Raw genomic sequence first — 20,966 nt, 5'->3', positions numbered from 1 at the left:
CATTGTGTGTCAAGCAAATTCTAAGTGTTTTCCATGAAATAACTTACTTAATACTTATAATTGCCCACAGACTCAACCTTTGTATGTTCATTGTTTTCACTTTACAGATGAGAAAGTGTAGAAATAGGGAAGCACTAATGAATTTGCTTAAGATCTCACTGCTGATAAGTAGCCACTCTAAGTCAGTAATCAAAACATTCTCACTCCAAAACTGAGCACTTGATCACCATATGGTATACATGCATTAGGCAAGAGACTGATAGGACTTGAGTACATAGAGAAAATTCCATGTAATTTTGAAAATTCATATTTATTTCCCGAGTCTTAACATCTGAAAGTGTAGAGTGTATGACCATTAATATGAATAAATATTAATATCAATTTCAAAAAAATTGCACATGATTCAGTTTAGTAAAATAATCATGTGCGAGGTTCAGTGTTATGAGAAAAGGGAATAATCTATTGAATCACACAGCATAGGTTTCAGTTTTAGGATGACCACTTCCCACCTGTATATTAATGGAAAATTAATTAATTTCTAATGGACTTAATTTTCTCAATTTTATTTATTTTTAATAAACTATAATACTTTTTGGGTAGTTATTAAAGATTAAAGGATACAGAGAATGTAAAGGATACAGAGGATGTATCATGAGACCTCTGGTGCTGAGTGCATGCAATGGATTAAGGATACAGAAAATGTAACATGAGACCTATGGTGCTGAGCGCATGCAATGAGTAGATAACACTCATTGAATGATAGGAATGATGATGACAATGAGCTTTCTAATTATATCCAGCAGCTTCTGCTTTCATCCAAATATGATTAAAATATTATTCTAAAAGTAAAATACACCTGACTATTTTCACCATGAAGCATTTCGTTTTGAGGACATATTTTATTTAACTTTACAGCTGACCCTTGGATAACACGAATTGTTTGTAGATTTTTTCAATCAAGCATAGACGGAAAATAAAGTATTCATGGATGTGAAACCTGTGTGGGTTTTACGGGATGAATTAAGAAATTGAGTATGTGCAGATTTTGGTATATAAATGAATCCTGGAACTAATAATTTGCCTATACCAAGGGACAACTGTATTTTTGTTTTTACCACCTTCTTTTATGGAATAACTATATGTCATGTCAATTCTAATTATATTTTTAGTTATATTTTTGACATAAGAAAAATAAACGGTTAACATAGTGATATAACCAAACAAAATGAAGAATACTAAATCCCATGTAACAGCAAGACTAATAAACATACTTTTAAACTTCATTGTATTCATAGATGGGCACTTTCCCTATGATACATTTGTCAATTCAAATCAATACAATTTCTGATTTTTATTCTATTAAGACTTTGTGAGATTAACAACCAGAAAATACCCTTTAATTGATCATGAGGGGACACTGTAAAATATCTTACTTACAAAATAATAGCTATAGGATGAAGAATAGAATGATAGGAAGATGATGATGATGTAGGATCAAAGTTCAATGGCTCAAAAAGCAGATGTGATTATATGATTATAAAAAGTTATAATTGACTGAATATATAACCTTGAATAACTTTTCTATAGAATCCCACAAATTTATGAAAAAAATCTCAAAGGTAATGAAATGGGACCCATCAAGTTGAATACCCTGCCCAACTATATGCATAATAGTTAGCTCACCACAGAGTTAATTGTTACTGAAATGCCAGGGCTTTGGTCTAAGTCCTGCTGCTCACCACACAGAAAGCCAATCACTGAGGCAAGAAGCATTGCCAGGAGAGAGGGATTTAATCAGGTGCTTCAGCCAAGGAGATGGGAGATTAGCCTCAAATTCGTTTCTCTGACTGACTAAAATGAGGGGTTTATATAACAGCAAAGAAAAGTAATCACGTGGGAAAATGGGAATTAGGGAGGGGAAATGAAGGCCAATAAGAAGCAGGTGCTTGGTTAGACAATCAAGACAGGTGAGGGGTCTGGTATCTCATTTTCCAGATGTGGTGACCTGGTAAACTCCAGTTCCTTGAAACTATCTAAGAGGTCTAATGGTTGGTTTCCTGGGAAAGGAACTCAGATAAGGCAAATGTAACTTTTGCAAGTTTCAGGACTGGGAGCGTCAGTTTCTAGGTTTATTTAGAAGAAAACACAAACGTCAGTTCTATGGGATGATTAGACCTGTTTCAGTATCTCTTCTTACCTGTTATTATATGCTGATTTAATTAGCAATTTCATTTTAATGGGTTTTTAAATGCGTTGGCTTTTCTTTGAAATTTTAAAGGAATGACTAAAAACATTTTTAATGGTCGGGTGCAGTGGCTCATGCCAGTAATGCCAGCACTTTGGGAGGCCAAGGCAGGTAGATCACAAGGTCAGGAGGTCAGGAGATCAAGACCATCGTGGTTAACATGGTGGAACCCCATCTCTGCTAAAAATTCAAAAAATTAGCTGGATGTGGTGGTGGGCACCTGTAGTCCCAGCTACTTGGAAGGCTAAGGCAGGAGACTGTCGTGAACCTGGGAGGCGGAGCTTGCAGTGAGCTAAGATCGCGCCACTGCGCTCCAGCCTGGGTGACAGAGCAAGACTGCATCTCAAAAAAATATATATGTATATACATATATATATATAAATGATTTTATCAATTAGCAGGCACAAAAAAACTGAACTTCAGCCAAATGAAAGCACAGAATAACATGAAAATCTATCTCTTCTTCTCTGTTTACTCTCTTTCACTCTTTAAGTATATCTTATTAAATTTGTTGACAAATAATTGGTTTAATGTGCATTATATTTATAAAAATTAAGTGTAATAAAAGTAAAGTTATATTATCTTTAAACACTATTTTACTTATATTAAATGATATATTCAAGTCTTGAGCTTTGTTGTAATGAAAATGATAATGGAAGTGGTCTATTTATAACTATATTTTACATTATTTAAATAATATTAGAACAATTTAGATCTAAGTAATATTTTAATAGAGGTGATAGACTTCTCATATGTCCCATATACAGTTCCCTGATTGTTAACTTCTTAAATTAATGTAGTACATGTTTTGTAACAACTAATAAACCAATATTGGTACATTATTAATTCAAATTCATAACTTATTTAGATAGTTTTAGTTTTTACCTAATATCCTGTTTGTTTCCAGGTCCCCATACAGAATACCATATTAACTTTTAGTTACTGTGTTTCTTCAGTTTCCTCTAAACCATGATAGTTTTTGCTTTTGTTTTCGTTTTTGATGACCTTGACAGTATTGAGATGCACTGGTCAGATAATATTTCTTTCCTCTTACTAACTGATAGTCACATAGAGGTAGATATGTGTGTGTATGATAAATATATAGCGTATGTGATATGTATATATAAGTATGTTATATATCAAGTGCATATATACCATGTAATTATATATCATATATACTATGTGTCATATATAAATATTTTATATGAATGAAAATTAAGTTGCAAATATGAAACTTCTTAAGCCCTTACCACTTTATTGTGTATTTCCTAAAACCAAGTTTATTTTTCATGTTTTTTAGTCTCAATCTTAGCATTTCCACAGTATTTCCTTGACTTTCATTACTTAATATTTTTCAGGACCAGAGGAGTGTATAAAATGTCTCTAAATTTTAATTCACCTGATATTTTCTCATGATTCATAGACTTCGTGTGTGAATGTTTCAAAAATGATACTGTTTTTATCATAGTATGTAACGCAAGAGACACACAATGTCTCTGTTTCATTACTGCTAGTGATGGCTTTTATCACTTTGACAAAATAGTGTCTTCCAGCTTTCCCCACTATATTTACCAGTTATTTTGTACTTAATAATTAGTAAGTATTAAAGCTATATTATGGGGAACTGCGTTAAGACTGTAACTATCCTGTTTCTCATTAAACTTTTCCTGCCATTTTTATTAATGATTGTTGAAATATTATTTTTTGAAATATCATTGAGGAAAATGTAAGTTACTGTGGCTGGCTACATTTCTTCTTCTGTTTGCTCCTTGAGCACTTATTGAATGCTTTTCAAGGGTTTAGGCAATGTTCTAGCAATAGAGATTTCATTGCTAATGTAAAGATTTGCACACTGAAATCATGGTGAATTTGGAAATGTATTAAATAATTTGCTTGCTGAGAACCAGTTGTTTTCTGATAGTAATAATTATTTGAAGAAGAGTTTCCTAAAATGTAGGTACTGGCTAATTTGATTTTATGTCTCCTTTTGTAAAATAACCCAAAATATTTTTCTTAGGGCCCAAAATAATTTATCTTTAATAGAATATATAATCTAAATTATATGGTTTCAGATTATCTGTGAATCTTGGATTTTGTTATGTACCATGTTTTACTTGTTTCACTTTTTATTTCTCATTTTTTCAGAAGTTCATTAATAGTGAATTCTAAAATTTCTCAAATAATATATTGCAGAGTTCTTAAGAATGAATGCTTTTAAATAGGATACTGTGCAATATATTATTTGAGATATTTATAATTAAGTTGAATTTATTTCTCCTTCTGTAAAATAACCCAAAATATTTTTCTTAGGGACCCAAAATAATTTATCTTTAATGCGATACATTATCTAAATTCTATCGTTTCAGATTATTCACCAAGTATTAGAATAATGACTTCAGGCAGAAGCTTTCTAAGCCTATAATTTCATAACCATAAAATAAGTATGTTAACAAAATAAATAACGATATAAACTTGTACTGGGGATTAAAGGAGGTGATACTTTTAAAATGGTTAGTGCAGGTTTTAGCCTTTTTTTTTTTTTTTTTTTTTTTTTTTTTACAATCCTCCTGTTTTGGAAATATGCTTTGGAAATAGTGACAGATTTGAAAACCAAGAGTTTCTCCACGCATGAAGTGTAGAGATACACTTGTAAACAGGCAGTAATTAGTGGAACATTGTCGAGACTTCAGCTTTGTGGTGAAATTAACATTACCTCTAAATCTATCTTATTTGAGTTTTCGCTTTCCAAATCCATTTCTCATAGTTTTATGCTATTCTTTTACATTTCGTTTTAGTTGTATCATCTCCTTCCATTTAATACATGTATTTTGAACATCTGTTTTTATCAGAATTATTCTGGTAGATCTAAAAGCACAGATGGTATTCATGAGAAGCATAAGACTGAGATTCCATATAGAGTTGAATATCCTTTTTTACATATTTTGTGTGTTTTGTTTACAATTTCTAGATATAATTAAGTGATTTTAAATATAAAACAAATTATTGTTTAGAAACATGGATCATGGAGTTCAAAACTTGATATCTTCAACTGTTCAAGGAATAAAAACCACTGGACCTTCAGAAGCATCCCCATTTATGGAATTTCTTTGAATATCAATAGTACTGGCACTTAATCTATAGCACAGAAAAGCACTTAAGGAAAGAAATAAGACTAAACTCTAGTTCCTCTTACTCGTCCCCATTTTTCTCTTGTATGGAATGGGCACATTCTCTCTGAGAATCAGGAAGCAAGTAAAAGAGAGAAAGAGAGAAGGAGATTAAAGGAAGTGAAAGAAGCACATATTAATACATTTCTTTTTACTTTAAGCATGTAAGTGGGAATCAATTTTTTAACTGTTTTACAACATTCAATATTCAAATATTCAACAACTTCTAATTTAATATGGACTGGGTATGTTGGCTTGTGCCTGTAATCCCAGCACTTTGGAAGGCCGAGGCAGGCGGATCACCTGAGGTCGGGAGTTTGAGACCAGCCTGACCAACATGGAGAAATCCCGTCTTTACTAAAAATACCAAATTAGCCAGGTGTGGTGGCACGTGCCTGTAATCTCAGTTACTTAGGAGGCTGAGGCAGGAGAATCGCTAGAACACGGGAGGTGGAGGTTGCGGTGAGCCGAGATTGTGCCATTGCACTCCAGCCTGGTCAACAAGAGTGAAGCTCATCAACTCAAAAGTAAACAAAAGAATAAATAAGCTCATATGTATACTCAACTTAAGCTTAATTCCTCTTCAGTTTTTAGTAAAGATAATTAAAGCTAGTTATGATTCTCTTTAACAGTAATAATTTCCTTTCTTATTTTAAATAGACTTATTTACATGAATTTGTCTATTATTTATTCACAGAAAGTAACTCTTAATATTAATTATCTACTCTTTATGATAAAAATGGAATCAAGATTTTTACACAGGTATGAAAACTATTATGTTAAAGGGAATCTGAAAAACATTAGTGAAACAGAATAAAATACACGGATCTCAGGACAAACAAACAAAAACATTAAGTTGAGCAAAAGAAGCCAGACAAGAAAGGGCACACACTCTACTGAGGTCCAAGAACAGGCAATTTTAATTGAAGTCAAAAGCAGCTGCATCTGACAAGATAGTCTGTACAGGAATATTAGGAAATTTTACAGTGTGATAAAAATACTCTATTTTTTGTTTAGGTGTTCATTACATGGGTTCATGAAACTGTCAAAACTCATCATACTGAATATTTAAGATCTCTGCATTTTGTTTAATATAAATTGTACCTTCATAAATCAATGTTAACTAACCAAAAAGGGGTATAGCTCTTTTCTTATGTTTTCTTTAATGTTAATAAAGCATTACAAGATATCTTGCACTGTATTTGAAATCAAGAATATGTACTTTTTTATCAATTCTGGAAAGTTTTAAGATGGACTTCGAAGGGATAGTTGATTTGGAAAAATGTTGAATAAAACATATGTTATATTTACCAGTTAAAGTAAGGCCAATATAGTGGTCACAGAAACAATGATTTGACAAAGTATATACTCTCAATAAGTAATCATAGATTAAGAAACATTGTAATTTCATAATTGTCAGAAAATGTTGAATTTTTCAATAATGTTCCACCTACTACTGCCTGCTTACAGAATCAACTCTGGATTTCCTGTGTGGAGAACCTTGGGTTACAAATTTGTTTCCTATTTCTAAAGCATATTTCCAAGGCAGGGATTACTTGCAAGAATGAATCTATAACATTATTTTATCTGAGGAGAAAGTTAAAGAATTAATCTTAGTTCTCATTGTTGATTAAACGTGGAAGATTCCTTCAGTTTCACTAGTAATGATAATTTGTACAAAATGTTGCCTTATCTTGATTGGGTTTTCTAAGAGATTAATTGACATGAAGTGACTGCCTAATATCATAAATCAGATCAATGATATTAACAATTGAAAAATAAACATGTAGTCTTTTAACACAGACTAATATGTAATCTTGCACCACTAAAGATAATGCTTCTCTTTTGTTAGTGTCTATTAGTAGAACTAGAGCACCTGTCACCCCAGTAGCATTTCTTTCATCAAATCATCATTATATGATAAGTAACTGTAGTGATTAATTCTGTTTCAGCTTATCTAAAATTCAACATCCTTTAGATATTCTTTGTTTTTTCTGGATAGGAGAAAACAAAAAAACCCTTGGATTCTTGAGGAAGCATGGGAGAAAGTAAAATCTCATCAATCGTATTTTATTTTATTTTATTTTATTTTATTTATTTATTTATTTTTTGAGACGGAGTCTCGCTCTGTCGCCCAGGCTGGAGTGCAGGGGCACTATCTCGGTTCACTGCAAGCTCCGCCTCCCGGGTTTACGCCATTCTCCTGCCTCAGCCTCCCGAGTAGCTGAGACTACAGGCGCCCGCCACCTCGCCCCGCTAGTTTTTTTGCATTTTTTGGTAGAGACGGGGTTTCACCGCGTTAGCCAGGATGGTCTCTATCTCCTGACCTCGTGATCCGCCCGTCTCGGCCTTCCAAAATGCTGGGATTACAGGCTTGAGCCACCGCGCCCGGTCATCAATCGTATTTTAAATTATTCCTCTAGGGTGGCTCTTTTTTGGGGCAAGTTTCCAAATTAGATAATATTCTTTTGTACCAATTGTCTTCCAGTTGAAGAGGTATTATTTAAGTTGTATTTATTACATAAAAATATATGTTTTCTCTTCTTAGGACTCTCGTGTGGTTTCTGTTTAATCATTAAAGCCATTAGAATCTATCAGAAGGCATTGGTTGGAATACATGTATAAACTATTTTAGGTATTCAGAAATTATTTTTAGTATTTCATATTTTACTAAACTTTTTGTTTCTGTGTTGATATGACACATGACACTCCAGAAAGTATGAAACAGAAAATCATTGTTATCTACCAATACAATGATGTTGATGCCAGTGGAATTTTCTAATCACCAAACACAATAAAATATTATGATTTGTGGAGGACTTTCTACCACATATCCTTCACAATATTTTATTCCAAGTGAACAGCATACCGTCGGTTTGGTGAATATAAAGTTTTTCTACTTGCATGTACATGCTGTGTTGGGTCTTATTATGGTTATAGTTTATTCATGGGCATTCTGTAGCAAATTTTCTTGTAGGAAAACTAGCAAGAGCATGGGAAGAACTAGACTTCACAGTGAAATCTACATATTTTTCTTCATGGAAGCAAGAAAACGTGGCCAGGGTTTTTTGACAACGAGCTGCCAGAACCTCTGACCATCCTATTGCAACTGAACAGCATAATGAATGAGTAGAAATCACCTCTAAAAATGAGATTGTCCGAGGTATCAGAAACAGGCAGACAGAGGATGAGGATGTGGAAACAGTGTTCCAGTATAGAGGCCTCGTGGAGGATTTAGTATATTAAAATGTGAGGAAATTGTGAAAAGTTTCAGTCTCATCAGCATACATACTATATGTAAATAAGAATAATTGAGTTTCTACTGATGAACAAGTTTGTACAATTGGTGCTATGAAATATTTTTTAAAAAGAAAAAATATGATCTGTCTTTAAAGAGCTTTTGGATGCAAATAGCAGGCTGTCAAGAGGCACCTTTTTAATTTATTTCAGTTCACTACTAGCACTCTGTTTTTGCATACATTTCAATGCTACCTGCCCATTTAGGTGTGTGCTTTCTGCCATGTCTTTCTTTTGTTTTTTGTAATGATAATAAGGTGGTTGTGATTTTGAGATAGAGCATTTAAGAGTTATCTATGAAACATAAGGTACGTCTCTGTGTTCACAGTTTTATAACAGCACAAAAAGATCTGAATATAATATACATATAACCACCTATGATCTATCTATCTTTTTGTTTTTAATTGAGACAGAGTCTTATTCTCTGCCCCAGGCTGGAGTGCAGTGCCACCATCTCAGCTCACTGCAACCTCAATCTCCTGGGTTCAAGGGATTCTCCTCCCTCAGCCTCCTGAGTAGCTGGGACTACAGGTGTGCACCACCATGCCTGGTTAATTTTTGTATTTTTAGTAGAGACAGGGTTTCACCATGTTAACCAGGCTGGGCTCAAACTCCTGACCTCAAATAATCCACCCAGTTCAGCCTCCCAAATTGTTGGGATTGCAGGCGTTAGCCACCGCATCCGGGCCTATTACCTATCTATCTCTCAATCTTGCTGTCTAAAGCTCCTTTAAAATTGTTGGTAGGCATATACATTGTTTCAAATATTAATTGTGAAGAAAATGCAATAAAGATAAATTTAATTCAATTTATTACCAACAACATATCCCATGTTTAATTATTGGTATGTGTTATCCTGCCCAATTTTACTTTACTAGTGTCCGTAATGCAAAGTCAGACTGTTTCAAAGAGAATATTCTCACATATATTCCTCTACCATGAAATCAATTTACTGTTCATGTTATACTGGAATATTAATCATTAGAATTATTTTTATACTTTGCAGTATGTGAAGTAAAATTTATTTTTATTAATTTGTTATATATTTTTCATATATTATTACGTTTGTTTTGTAGCAAGTGGGCAATATCACGTTCAGGGATGTTGTACCTCAGTGATTCAACAACATACTTTTTACTTTAAAAAAAATCTGTTTCTATTGCTATCTATTGCTAAAGCAAGAAAGCGTTTTTTTGAAAAAAAATTCTCAAACTCACTGTTTTTATATCCACTGATTTTGCTTGCAAAAATCTAGACCAATTACAAAAAAATTATTTTGATAGCCTCTGGAAATAAAAATACCAACACCAGCACTATACTTTTAGGTATACCAAATATTTGATGTGAACTATGTCAGACATTCTGCTAAACATTACACATGTATTTTATATTTAATCTTCACATGTTTACATTAGAAATTCAAGGAGAGATATTAGACAAACAATAGAATATTCACCCTAGTGTTTTGTTGTTTCTGTCTGAATAACTATTTAGGAAATGAAATTCCAAACATATACAATGGTAGATACCCATCACTCAGCTTCAGTAATTATTGCCAGTGAACAAATTGGTTTTGTTCATATTCACCACCCCCTAGCTAAGGTTATTTTAAAGAAAACTGTAGACGGCGTATGATTTAATGTGTAAACATCTTATATGTAAATATTTATATTTAAAGGATACAGACTAATACTCAGATTTACACTTAGTAAAATATAACACAGATACAAAAAATGAACAGATCATAATTATTTACCTCAGTGGCTTTTCAAAAGTAAACACCTAAGTGTAACCACAAACAACATCAAGAATGGAACTATTTTTCAGGTGTTCAGAAGACCAGGTTTCCAAGTCACTAAATTCTCTTACAAAGCGTTCCTTGATGACTAATACAGGTATCAGTTTTGCTGGTTTTGAACACTAGTATAAATGAAATAGTACAGCATGTATTATTTTAATGTAATCCTTATTTTTTTCAACATTATGTTTGTGATTCATCTACACTGTTATCTCAGCAATATAGTATTTAACTGTATAAATGTCCCTCACTTTATTGAGGTACTCTATTGTTGATAAACATTTTAGTTATTTCTAATTTGGGTCTGTTAAGAACACAGCATCGGCCAGGCATGGTGGTTCGCACCTGTAATCCCAGCACTTTGGGAGGCTGAGTCTGGTGAATCACGTGAGGTCAAGAGTTCGAGACCAGCCTGGCCAACATCGTGAAACCCTGTCTCTACTAAAATACAAAAATTAGCAAGGTTTGATGGCAGGCACCTGTAATCCCTGCTATTTGAGAGGCTGAGACAGGAGAATCTCCTGAATTCGGGAGGCGGAGGTTGCAATGAGCCCAAATTGTGCGGCTGCACTGCTGCCTGGGTGACAAGAGCGAAACTCTGTCTCAAAAAAAAAAAAAAAAAAAAGGAAAGAAAAAAAAAGAAGAACACAGCATCTAGGTGCATTCCTCTACATGACATTTTGGCACAAATAGGTATGTATTGCTATCGGTAACACAAAAGAATTCTAAGAGGAAATTCTGAATTGTGGTGTGGTGTATGTATTGATTCAGAGTAGTAGATATGGCCAAAGAATTTATCTATCTATTGATTAGATAAATTTACTCCTACCTACAGTATAAGAGTTCCAGTTGTTCCACCTTCTGGACAAAATGATATTTTAATGATTATTAATTTGGGGCATGATGGACATGTAGTAATGTTACTTTGATATTTTAATTGGGATATTCTGAAGTCTATTACAAATGAGCACTTTTTATATGTTATTATTTTATAGGTTCATTGGATATGCTCTTTTTAAATAAATTTTTGTTAAAGTATCTATTATTATCTGACTGAATTATGAGTTGTTTATATATTCTGCATGTGAGTTCTTTATTGAGTAGACATCTTGCAATTATCTCTACAAATTGTGCAGCCTGCATTTTCACAAATTCTTATTTTTAATGTATTGCAATGAGTAAATTTGTTTCATGGTTTATGTTCTGCATGTCATATTAAATAAATCTTTACTGATTGTAATGTATTAATAAATCAGGTATTATCTTATGTTTTCTTCTAGAAACTTTATTATACTTTGCATTTTCAGTTATGGTCTACTGAAATTTAGTTTTTTTATTTTGTTTGTTTGTTTGTTTGTTTTTGAGACAGAGTCTTGCTCCATTGCCCAGGCTGCAGTGCAGTGGTGCAATCTCAGCTCACTGTAACCTCTGCCTCCTGGGTTCAAGTGATTCCTGCCTCAGCCTCTCCAGTAGCTGGGATTACAGGCACACACTACCACACCTGGCTAATTTTTTTATTTTTATTAGAGACGGGGTTTCACCATGTTGTCCGGACTGGTCTCGAACTTCTGACCTCATGATTCCCCTGACTTCACCTCCCAAAGTGCTAGGATTGCAAACATGAGCCACTGTGCCCAGCCTAGAATTCAGTTTTATGTATGTTATAAAGTAGGAATAAGCATTGATTTTTTTTTTCATTTGGATATCTAATTGGCCCAGCACCATTTATTGAAAAGGCCATTACATTCCTACTGCACTGAAATTCTTTTATTTGTTTTGATGAATCAGTTGACTCTATCTGTGGGGATTGTTTCTGAAGAAGATAACATTAGCATGCTTGTTTACTCCCAAGTCTATCCCAGACTGTTTATTTTTCTATAACTTTATGATAAAGTCTTGAAATCTGGTAGTGTACATCTTCCAGCTTAGTTATTCTTTAGAATCATCTATTCTGGTCCCTATGCATTTTCATGTAAATTTGAGGGTCAGCTGAAAAATTTCCACATTTATAGATACATTTGGGAAACATGGATATCATCACCTTATTGAATCTGTGAATTATTTATGTATAGTATCTTTCCATGTATTTAGTTCTTTAATAAACAATAAAAATATGATTTAAAGTTTCTCTGAAAAGAACTTTAATCTAACTTTAAGATTCACTGGAAGGAAATTGACTTTAAAAGGATCTATGTGAAAAATAATGAATCACAAAGCTGAATAGAGGAAGAAAGGACTCAAGCTTCAGTTTTATAATTTCTGGTTGATTGGGTCTCTCAGCCACGCTACAAGTGAATTATTAGTATTTTCTGTTAAACATAACCAATCCTCATTATGCATGGATTCCTTTCTTGCAAGTTATCCTACTTGCTGAAATGTATTTGTAACTGCAAAATCAATACTTGCAGTGCTTTTGTGGTCGTTCATAGACCTTCTCAGAGTGATGAACAATTTGGCACCCTATGCTCACGTTTCCACCAGGGGCCAAATGTGGTTATAGTCTGCTACCTTATTACATCTGTCATATTGCACACAAGTATTTTCTCAGTCAATTTAGCTCCATGCATTTAACATTTTTATGTTTTTTGTCAGTGATTTTCCTATTTAACATAGCCCCTAAATATAGTGCTGATGTGCTATCTGGCTTTCCTAAGCACAAGAAGTCTATGATGTAACTTATGGAGAAATTACATTTGTTCGATAAGCTTCATTCAGGTTGCATATTAATAAGATGATGAAAATCCTCTGGTTCATGTATCGTGACAGCTTTGCTTCATGTTTTCTTCTGTTTAAAGGCATCTTATTCATGTTACCTTTTTTGATTTGCGAACATTTAACTTACTGCTTGAATGAAGCTTATCTAACAAACATTAAATATTCATACAGTTGAATATTATACTACTAAGGTAACAGTGTATATGAATCACAAACATAATGTTGAAAAAATAAGCCTCATATGAAAAGTATACATGCTGTAATACTCCATTTATACTAGTGTTCAAAACAAGCAAGACTAATAGCCATATTAATCATCAAGCTACCCTTTGTAAGATGATTTAGTGACTGGGAGAGTTGGTCTTCTGAAAACCTGAAAATAGCTTCATGCTTGATATTGTTTGTGCTGACACTTAGGTGTTTTCTTTTGAAAATCCACAGAGGTAAATAATTATGATCTGTTTATTTTTTATATCTGTGTTATATTTCACTAAGTGTGTATTATAATATTAGTCTATATCCTTTCAATATAAATACTAAAATGTTTACATATGAAATTACATCATGTCTAGAATTTGCTTTAAAATAATATTAGCCATAGGGTGCTGAATATGGATGAAACCAATTTTTTTCATTGCTAATAATTACTGAAGTCGGCTGATGGGTAGCCACCACTATATATGTTTGGAATTTTATTTCCTAAGAAGTTAAAAGACAGCAACAACAAACACTATAGTTAATATTTTATTGTTTGTCTAATTTATCTTTCCTGTTCTTTTATTTATATCAATCCAAATTTCCTCTTGAATTTCTAATGCTGTGTTCTTAATAGCCCGAAATTAGAAATAAATGTTCATGAACAATAGAGTATCTCGATAAAGCGAGAGATATTCATACAGTTCAAGACTGTATTGCACGAAACTGCAAAATTAGTTGTAAACAGAGGCTGGCAGGAGCCAAACCCTGTATTTCCTCTAGGAACAATGGTTCACTATTCACTAATTCAGTGTTCATAGGGACTTTATAGAATATAACTACTGCAAAAATTGAGATCAACTCCATTTATATGAAACAGTGAATATAATGATTCTATGGGGAAATGTTGCAAATAAGGTTAGTGAGGACAAATGTTCTCTTTTTGTATCACTGCCATTCTTGGTTTGGTTTAAAAAAAAACTACTGTCCTTTTGCAATCACATTCTAATTTCTCTTACTATTGGTGTCTTCTTGAAATATTTAAATTTCTTGTTTGTGATTTTCTTAAACTATTACATTTGCGTTTATTTATATATTTTATGTATTCCTGATAGCTGTATAAAATCATTTCTGGACACAGACATGAACTAAACAAGGAAGTGATACCTTCAGGAAGCTGCCCAAACTGATCATCATTCCATGGATAGAATGTCCTTCAGAAAAAAAGCAAAATTTATATTTCTGAGACTTGTTGACATGTTAAAGGATGCAGAGCATAGCCATCTGCGTGACAGATGTTGCCTGAACACTGTGAATAATAATGTATAGGGCAATATAGATTTTAATAGATAATCTGTCATGTGAAGATTTTCAACTCCCACAAAATATTCAGAAATTCACAAAGCACTAGTGTCTTATGTCTCCTGTAATGAGTAATAGTGATGTGTTAGTATATTTATATTTCTGAAATACATGTCTATTTGTGTGTGTACATGTATATGTACATATTTCTGGTAGGCATATTCATAAATAAAATGAATGAAATTGAATGCTGAAATCCACTATTTTTTTGAGACAGGATCTTGCTCTGTTGCCCAGGCTGGAATGTAGTGGTTAGATCAAGGCTTACTACAGTCTCAACCTCCTGGGCTCTAGCAAACTTCTCACCTCAGCCTTCAGAGTACTTGGCAACTATAGGCATGCATGTGCCACCATGCTGGTCTATTTTTCTCTTTTTGTGGCTATGGGGTCTCACTATCTTATTCAGGCTACTCTCAAAACTCTTAGGCTCCAGGAATCCTCCTGCCTCATCCTCCCAACGTGCTGGGATTACAGGTGTGAGCCATGACACCTGGCCAGGATCTACTATTTTTCAAAAACATTTTATCTGCTTCTGCTTTCTTTTGCTTTTTCACATCTGGCATAGGCCTCTTCATTACAGCCTTTTTAGTCTTTTCAGACCTCCCATGTTTGCCCATATACCTTATCTTCTTTTTTCTCGGCTATTTCTCTCATATTAGCCTCAACCCTATCTCATATATGAACAGGTCTGCCATTTGAGCAGATCATGAAATTTGAAATCGTGAAAAAATGTGTGACTGATCCATTTTGTATTGCATTTTACATATGTATGGCTATTTGTACATGCTTGCATAATCTAGTAGTAGAAATAAACAGGAGTGATTTGTGCTAAGACGTTTGCCTTAAATGTACAACTATGGAGGAGAGCAAATTTCACCTTGAGACATTTCCTGAGCCTGCCCATCCTCCACTGTCAACCAGTAAATACCACATTCTTGAAATTGGGGAGAAATTTTACTGAAATTGTCAGGAAAGACAGCCATGAATGAAAGAACATGATGAAATCTATTACTATTACACTAATGCTTTTCACTTAATTTTCAAGGAACCTAAAATTTTGTCTAAAAAAGACCTTAAAATTATATTTAGGGATTATTCATAACCCTTATATGATATGATTATAGAAAAAAGGTTTTCTGTATTCCTACAGCTAAGACAATTGTTTCTCTTTTATTTTGCATTGAAAGATATAAATTAATTAAATTTCTTATAGAATCATATTTCTACTTGCAATTTTTCAGAAATAATAAAAGTATATATGGCCACACAAAAATGATTAGGGAAATTTATGTGTGGCACACAAAATGAGCTCAAATCCTGAAATGAGAACATTTGAAATTGAATTATTCTTGGATTAAGTGTAAAACTGCAACCATAAGCAAATGCATAGTCAATTTACTTTCCTGTAGTCTATTATCAATCTTTGGTAGGCTTTGTCAGCAAGTATATTTTTCTAAAGGCAATCAAAGAAATACAATGTAGAGTTTATTTTAAAGGACTACATATTAAACATTATAACAAAGAGTTTATTTTAAAGGACTATATATTAAATATTATACTTATAAATGTGATTTCTGCATGGAAAGAGCCATGTCAGTAATGAAGAAAAATATTAATTGATGGTAATGTATTAAAACATCATGCTACTTTTATGTGGCCTTTTCATCATTTCAAGAAATGAAAATGTAGAGCTAGAGAAAAACATTGATCTTTTCAATAGTTTGTGTCTTGAATTTAATCTCCCTTAGTTGTAGGGCTTCAGGATCCTGCTCTTCAAAGTGAATCTGGTCCAATAGTATACATTACCCCAGTAAGTAGATTGAAAGGCATGGGCACCCCTTTTTTTCCCCTCAAAATTTCCACAGAAAGTACTGTTTAATTTTTTTAATTTATTTTATTTTGATTTTTTGTTTTGCTTTTATGTTTACCTCCATGACATAGTTATATTTTGGCAACAAAATTTTTAAGTTTGTTTTATTAGATATATGGAAACAAATCAATGTCAGGCAACTGTAAAATGTCATTGTTTGAAAATTATGGATAAACCTGGAAGACATTATGTTAAGTGAAACAAGTCAAGCACAGATATTCAAATATTACGTGATCGCACTTGTGTGTGGAATCTAAAGCAGTAGAATTAATTGAAGCAGACAATATAAGAGTGATTATTTGGGGCTGTGATGAGGATTGAGACATGTTGGTCAAAGGATACAAAATTTAAATGTCTTGAACTAATCAATAAATCTATTGTACATGGTAACTATAGTTAATAACTATGTATTTTTGAAAATAGATTTTAAGTGCTCTCACCACAAAAGTATGTAATAGATATATTAATTAGCTTGGTTTAGCCATTGCACAAAGTATACATTTTTTTTTTTTTTTTTTTTTTTTTTTTTTTTTTTGAGGCGGAGTCTCACTCTGTCGCCCAGGCTGGAGTGCAGTGGCCAGATCTCAGCTCACTGCAAGCTCCGCCTCCCGGGTTTACGCCATTCTCCTGCCTCAGCCTCCCGAGTAGCTGGGACTACAGGCGCCCGCCACCTCGCCCGGCTAGTTTTTGTATTTTTAGTAGAGACGGGGTTTCACCGTGTTAGCCAGGATGGTCTCGATCTCCTGACCTCGTGATCCACCCGTCTCGGCCTCCCAAAGTGCTGGGATTACAGGCTTGAGCCACCGCGCCCGGCCAGTATACATATTTTAAAACAACATGTTGTACACAACAAATATACAAAATTCTATATGTTGATTTAAAAATAAATTGGTGATAAAAATATCAAAGCATAGCTACATAAGAATGGTTGAATATTTATAAAAGATAAGGATGTCTTTTGTAACAGGAATTCCATTAAAAAAGAAAAACGTTAGAATGTCAGCTTGAAAGCTATTTAGCTGACTAACATTTCTACTAAGTCTATCCCCAGGGGTCCCTCGATGTCTTCATAGATACTATTTAAACCATCTCTTCTCACTTCATTCTCAGCTCTCCAAAGTTTGACTTTAATGCTGTCTGCTAGGAAACTAGGCCTAATAAATGCTGAACTTCCTTGTACTTACGGTTTATGTTTAAATCATATTCCTTTCCTAAATCAGAGATTGCAAACTCTTGTGGTTGTTGAGGCAATGGGCATATTTTATTTTACTTATTTATATTTTAATGTTTAAAAATCTGTTGTCAATTTTAGCATCGAGATATTTTACATAAAATTAAAATATTAAAAGACTTTGTAGCATGGGCTCCATATTTCAAGATGGCAAGAATTTTCTGGGATTGAGTAGCAGCTACTAGTAGCAGCTAACCTCTCTGAGTAGCATCAGAGAGGGCATGTTCTATCCATTTGCCACCATCTCATCATGCTTGCTTCACTCATTTACATTACCTGAGGGATCCTTGTAAAATGTGAATTTTCAGTTTCGGAAAATAAAATTGAATACGACAACTTTTTTGTTGCCTCTTAAGCTATTTTTACCATGAAGGAATCCTAATCAAAAATTAAGAAAACAAATCTCAGAGCAAACTTTAAAAGGCTCCACTCTGTAGAGGCACAGAGCTTATGTTTACTGATGAAGTGCATTTAGTTACTCTAACAATGCAATGATTATAGAAACAAAGTGCAAAATGCAAGCACAAGAAAAGGGGCATCATCTTCTGATGTGGCCTGTGTAATGCCATTTGAGGGGTGGTATAGGAGAAGGTGATATCTAATTAAGTTGAAATTTAACTAATGAGTAGTATTTCAGCTAAAACCTAAAAACTGGGAGGGGATCATTGAAAAAAAAAATGCTCTGGTTATAACAGCACATTGTACAAAAACCTACTGGTAAAAAAATAAATAAATAACAGTGATTCTCTTGTGGGCATAAGTAAGAATTAAGACTAGCCATTTAGGTCACACATCAAATCATGGTTTTGTGTGCCACACACATTAAGTTCTGGTGTTTTAATCCAAAATGAAAATATGTGGCTATCTCTCCAGCTGCTGTGACCTGATCGTGTTCTACTCAACCAATATCAGAAGCACTCAAGAAACTCTCAATATTTTCCTCTAATAGACAATGTATTGTCCCAATTTCTCTTTCTCAAACTTGCCACTTGCATATAATTATCAACCTGGATTTCATTGCTCTCTCGTAAATCATTTTTTTAGTTTAAACTAACTTCTTACAGTTTAAATTCTAGCCTGTAGGTAACATTGCATCAAGGATTTTGAGGAAAAACAACAGATGCAATTTTTCCACAGGAGCTGACATGCTAAGGGCTATAAATTGGTCCAAATGTGTTTAACACTGAATCAGGGTCTTCTGTTTCTTCACCCATAGCAAGAATCACAAAGTTGGACATTTCAGACATTTTAAGAACTCCTGTGTAAGACTCAAAACTGTTCTTTTGAAACACTTCAGTTTGTGGTTGTGGGCTGCCAACTGGTAGATTCCTTTATGTTACAAAGAGCTGATTTTTATGCTGTAACATTTCTGGTGTGCAGTTGATAAAATGAGAATTGATATTTAAAATCTTTTTTTTCTTTCAGCTCACTCCAGTTGGTACCACAATATTCACAGGATTTTCAGGAGACAATGGAGCTACAGATATAGATGATGGACCAAATGGACAGATAGAGTATGTTATTCAGTATAATCCAGATGATCCGGTATGTAAATACCTATTAGCAATGTAATTTTCTTGAAAGGAATAAAATTAATGATTTGTTCAGCTGATATTGTATTATTCAGTAACTTCCATAACCAGATTAGTAATGATGCTATGATTTAAAAAGTCTCAAAATTGAATTATGTTTAATATTTATGCTTTATTGCTAGAAGCTAATTTTTGATGGTATTTTTAGATAAGGTTTAAAATATATTCATAGACATAATATGCCTCCTTTACTAAATTTCTGTTATGTCTGTGGTCTCCAAAGTATTCCAAACAAATCACTGGAGATGAGATAACAAATGTCAAACATGAATTTTATGCAACTTATAAATTAACACCAATATTGTTGCTAAACCGCAAGAACGCACACCAAGTATTGCTGGAGTTGACAAGTCTTTAAAATTCTAGCCGTCCGCCTATTAAACCGAAGATAGGGAAGACAAGACAAAGTCGCTAGCTATAGTCTGTTTTATTTTGCTTTTTCTTCCTTTTTTCCCATTAGACAAAGATTTCTATGTTGTTCTTTTAGGCCATGAATCATTTCCATTAATGATATATTATTAAAAAGAAAAAGACAAAATGAGCTTTTGTTTAACAGAAGCTAGAGCTGGAAGTCCTGCCTGATATCTCCCCACTTTCTTTTCTTGAGACAGCTCCTCAAAATCCCATGGACTCCCCAAAGCAATTATAAATGCACTACTTAAATAAGCTTTCAAATCGAATGCATCTCTTTTATGTTTAATAAATATTAGAAATATAAACAATGGTGAAGTTAACATTTTGGCCTTATTTTTACCATTGTGTGTTGTAGATAAGCTTTAGACAAACAAGCAAAAACAAACAAACAAAAAAAAACTCTGTTGAGATAGTAAAGACTGAGAACTCACAGTGAGATCTACATCACAAATTTATTGCATTATATTAAGTAAATTGTGGATACATTTTCTCATCCTCACAAATCAGTTAAAAGTAGTATTATCTCTGTTGCATAGGAAAGAAAAACTCATAAGTGAAGTGATTTGTGTTGTATTACAAAACTACTTCTAAACTGTAAAATTTGGTTTCAGTATACTCTTCCCCTATTGTATTCTCACAAAAAAAAAAACTTGTATGGGCTGTGTTAAAATTTCAATAAATTTGGAAAATAAGTGTATATATATATATATATATATATATATATATAAATTTTATTGGCAGGGTGAAGGTCAGGTTTTAGAGTTTGTTCTTTTCTTTTCTTTTTTTTTTTTTTTTTTTTTTTTTGCTTTTTTTCTCTAAAAGAGGACTTTTTTAAGGCAGAGACAATAAAACCAAGAGTTGGGGACATGATGAGAATGCGACAGAGAAGGACAGTATGAAGGGTTACATAAGAAGTAAAGTGGAAAGTAGCGAAGAAACAGCAGAGGAAAAGGCAGCAGAAATGCTTTTTCTTAAATGTAGAAACAGCTGACTGAACATTCTATTTCTAAACCACTCATTTTGTTTGCTCTTTAGGTATTTTTTAAAAGAATTAATTGTAGGTGTGTACCATGTTTCTAG

At 33.2% G+C, this 20,966-nt stretch overlaps 1 protein-coding gene across 12 annotated transcripts in view; it reads left to right on the top strand.

Moving 5' to 3' along the window:
• Window positions 1–20,966, top strand: part of PCDH15 (protocadherin related 15) — a 1,888,416-nt gene that overhangs the window by 1,337,737 nt on the left and 529,713 nt on the right. For all 12 annotated transcript variants that reach the window (XM_030941315.1, XM_030941316.1, XM_030941314.1 and 9 more), the window contains one exon: window positions 19,306–19,425. In XM_030941315.1, the coding sequence (XP_030797175.1) occupies window positions 19,306–19,425 (120 nt within the window). The remainder of the gene's footprint in view (window positions 1–19,305; window positions 19,426–20,966) is intronic.

Source organism: Rhinopithecus roxellana, chromosome 11, assembly GCF_007565055.1.
Source record: "Rhinopithecus roxellana isolate Shanxi Qingling chromosome 11, ASM756505v1, whole genome shotgun sequence".
NCBI classification, from domain to species: domain Eukaryota; kingdom Metazoa; phylum Chordata; class Mammalia; order Primates; family Cercopithecidae; genus Rhinopithecus; species Rhinopithecus roxellana.
Note: the sequence above shows the minus strand (reverse complement) of the source record. Positions and strands in the feature narration are given on the sequence as shown.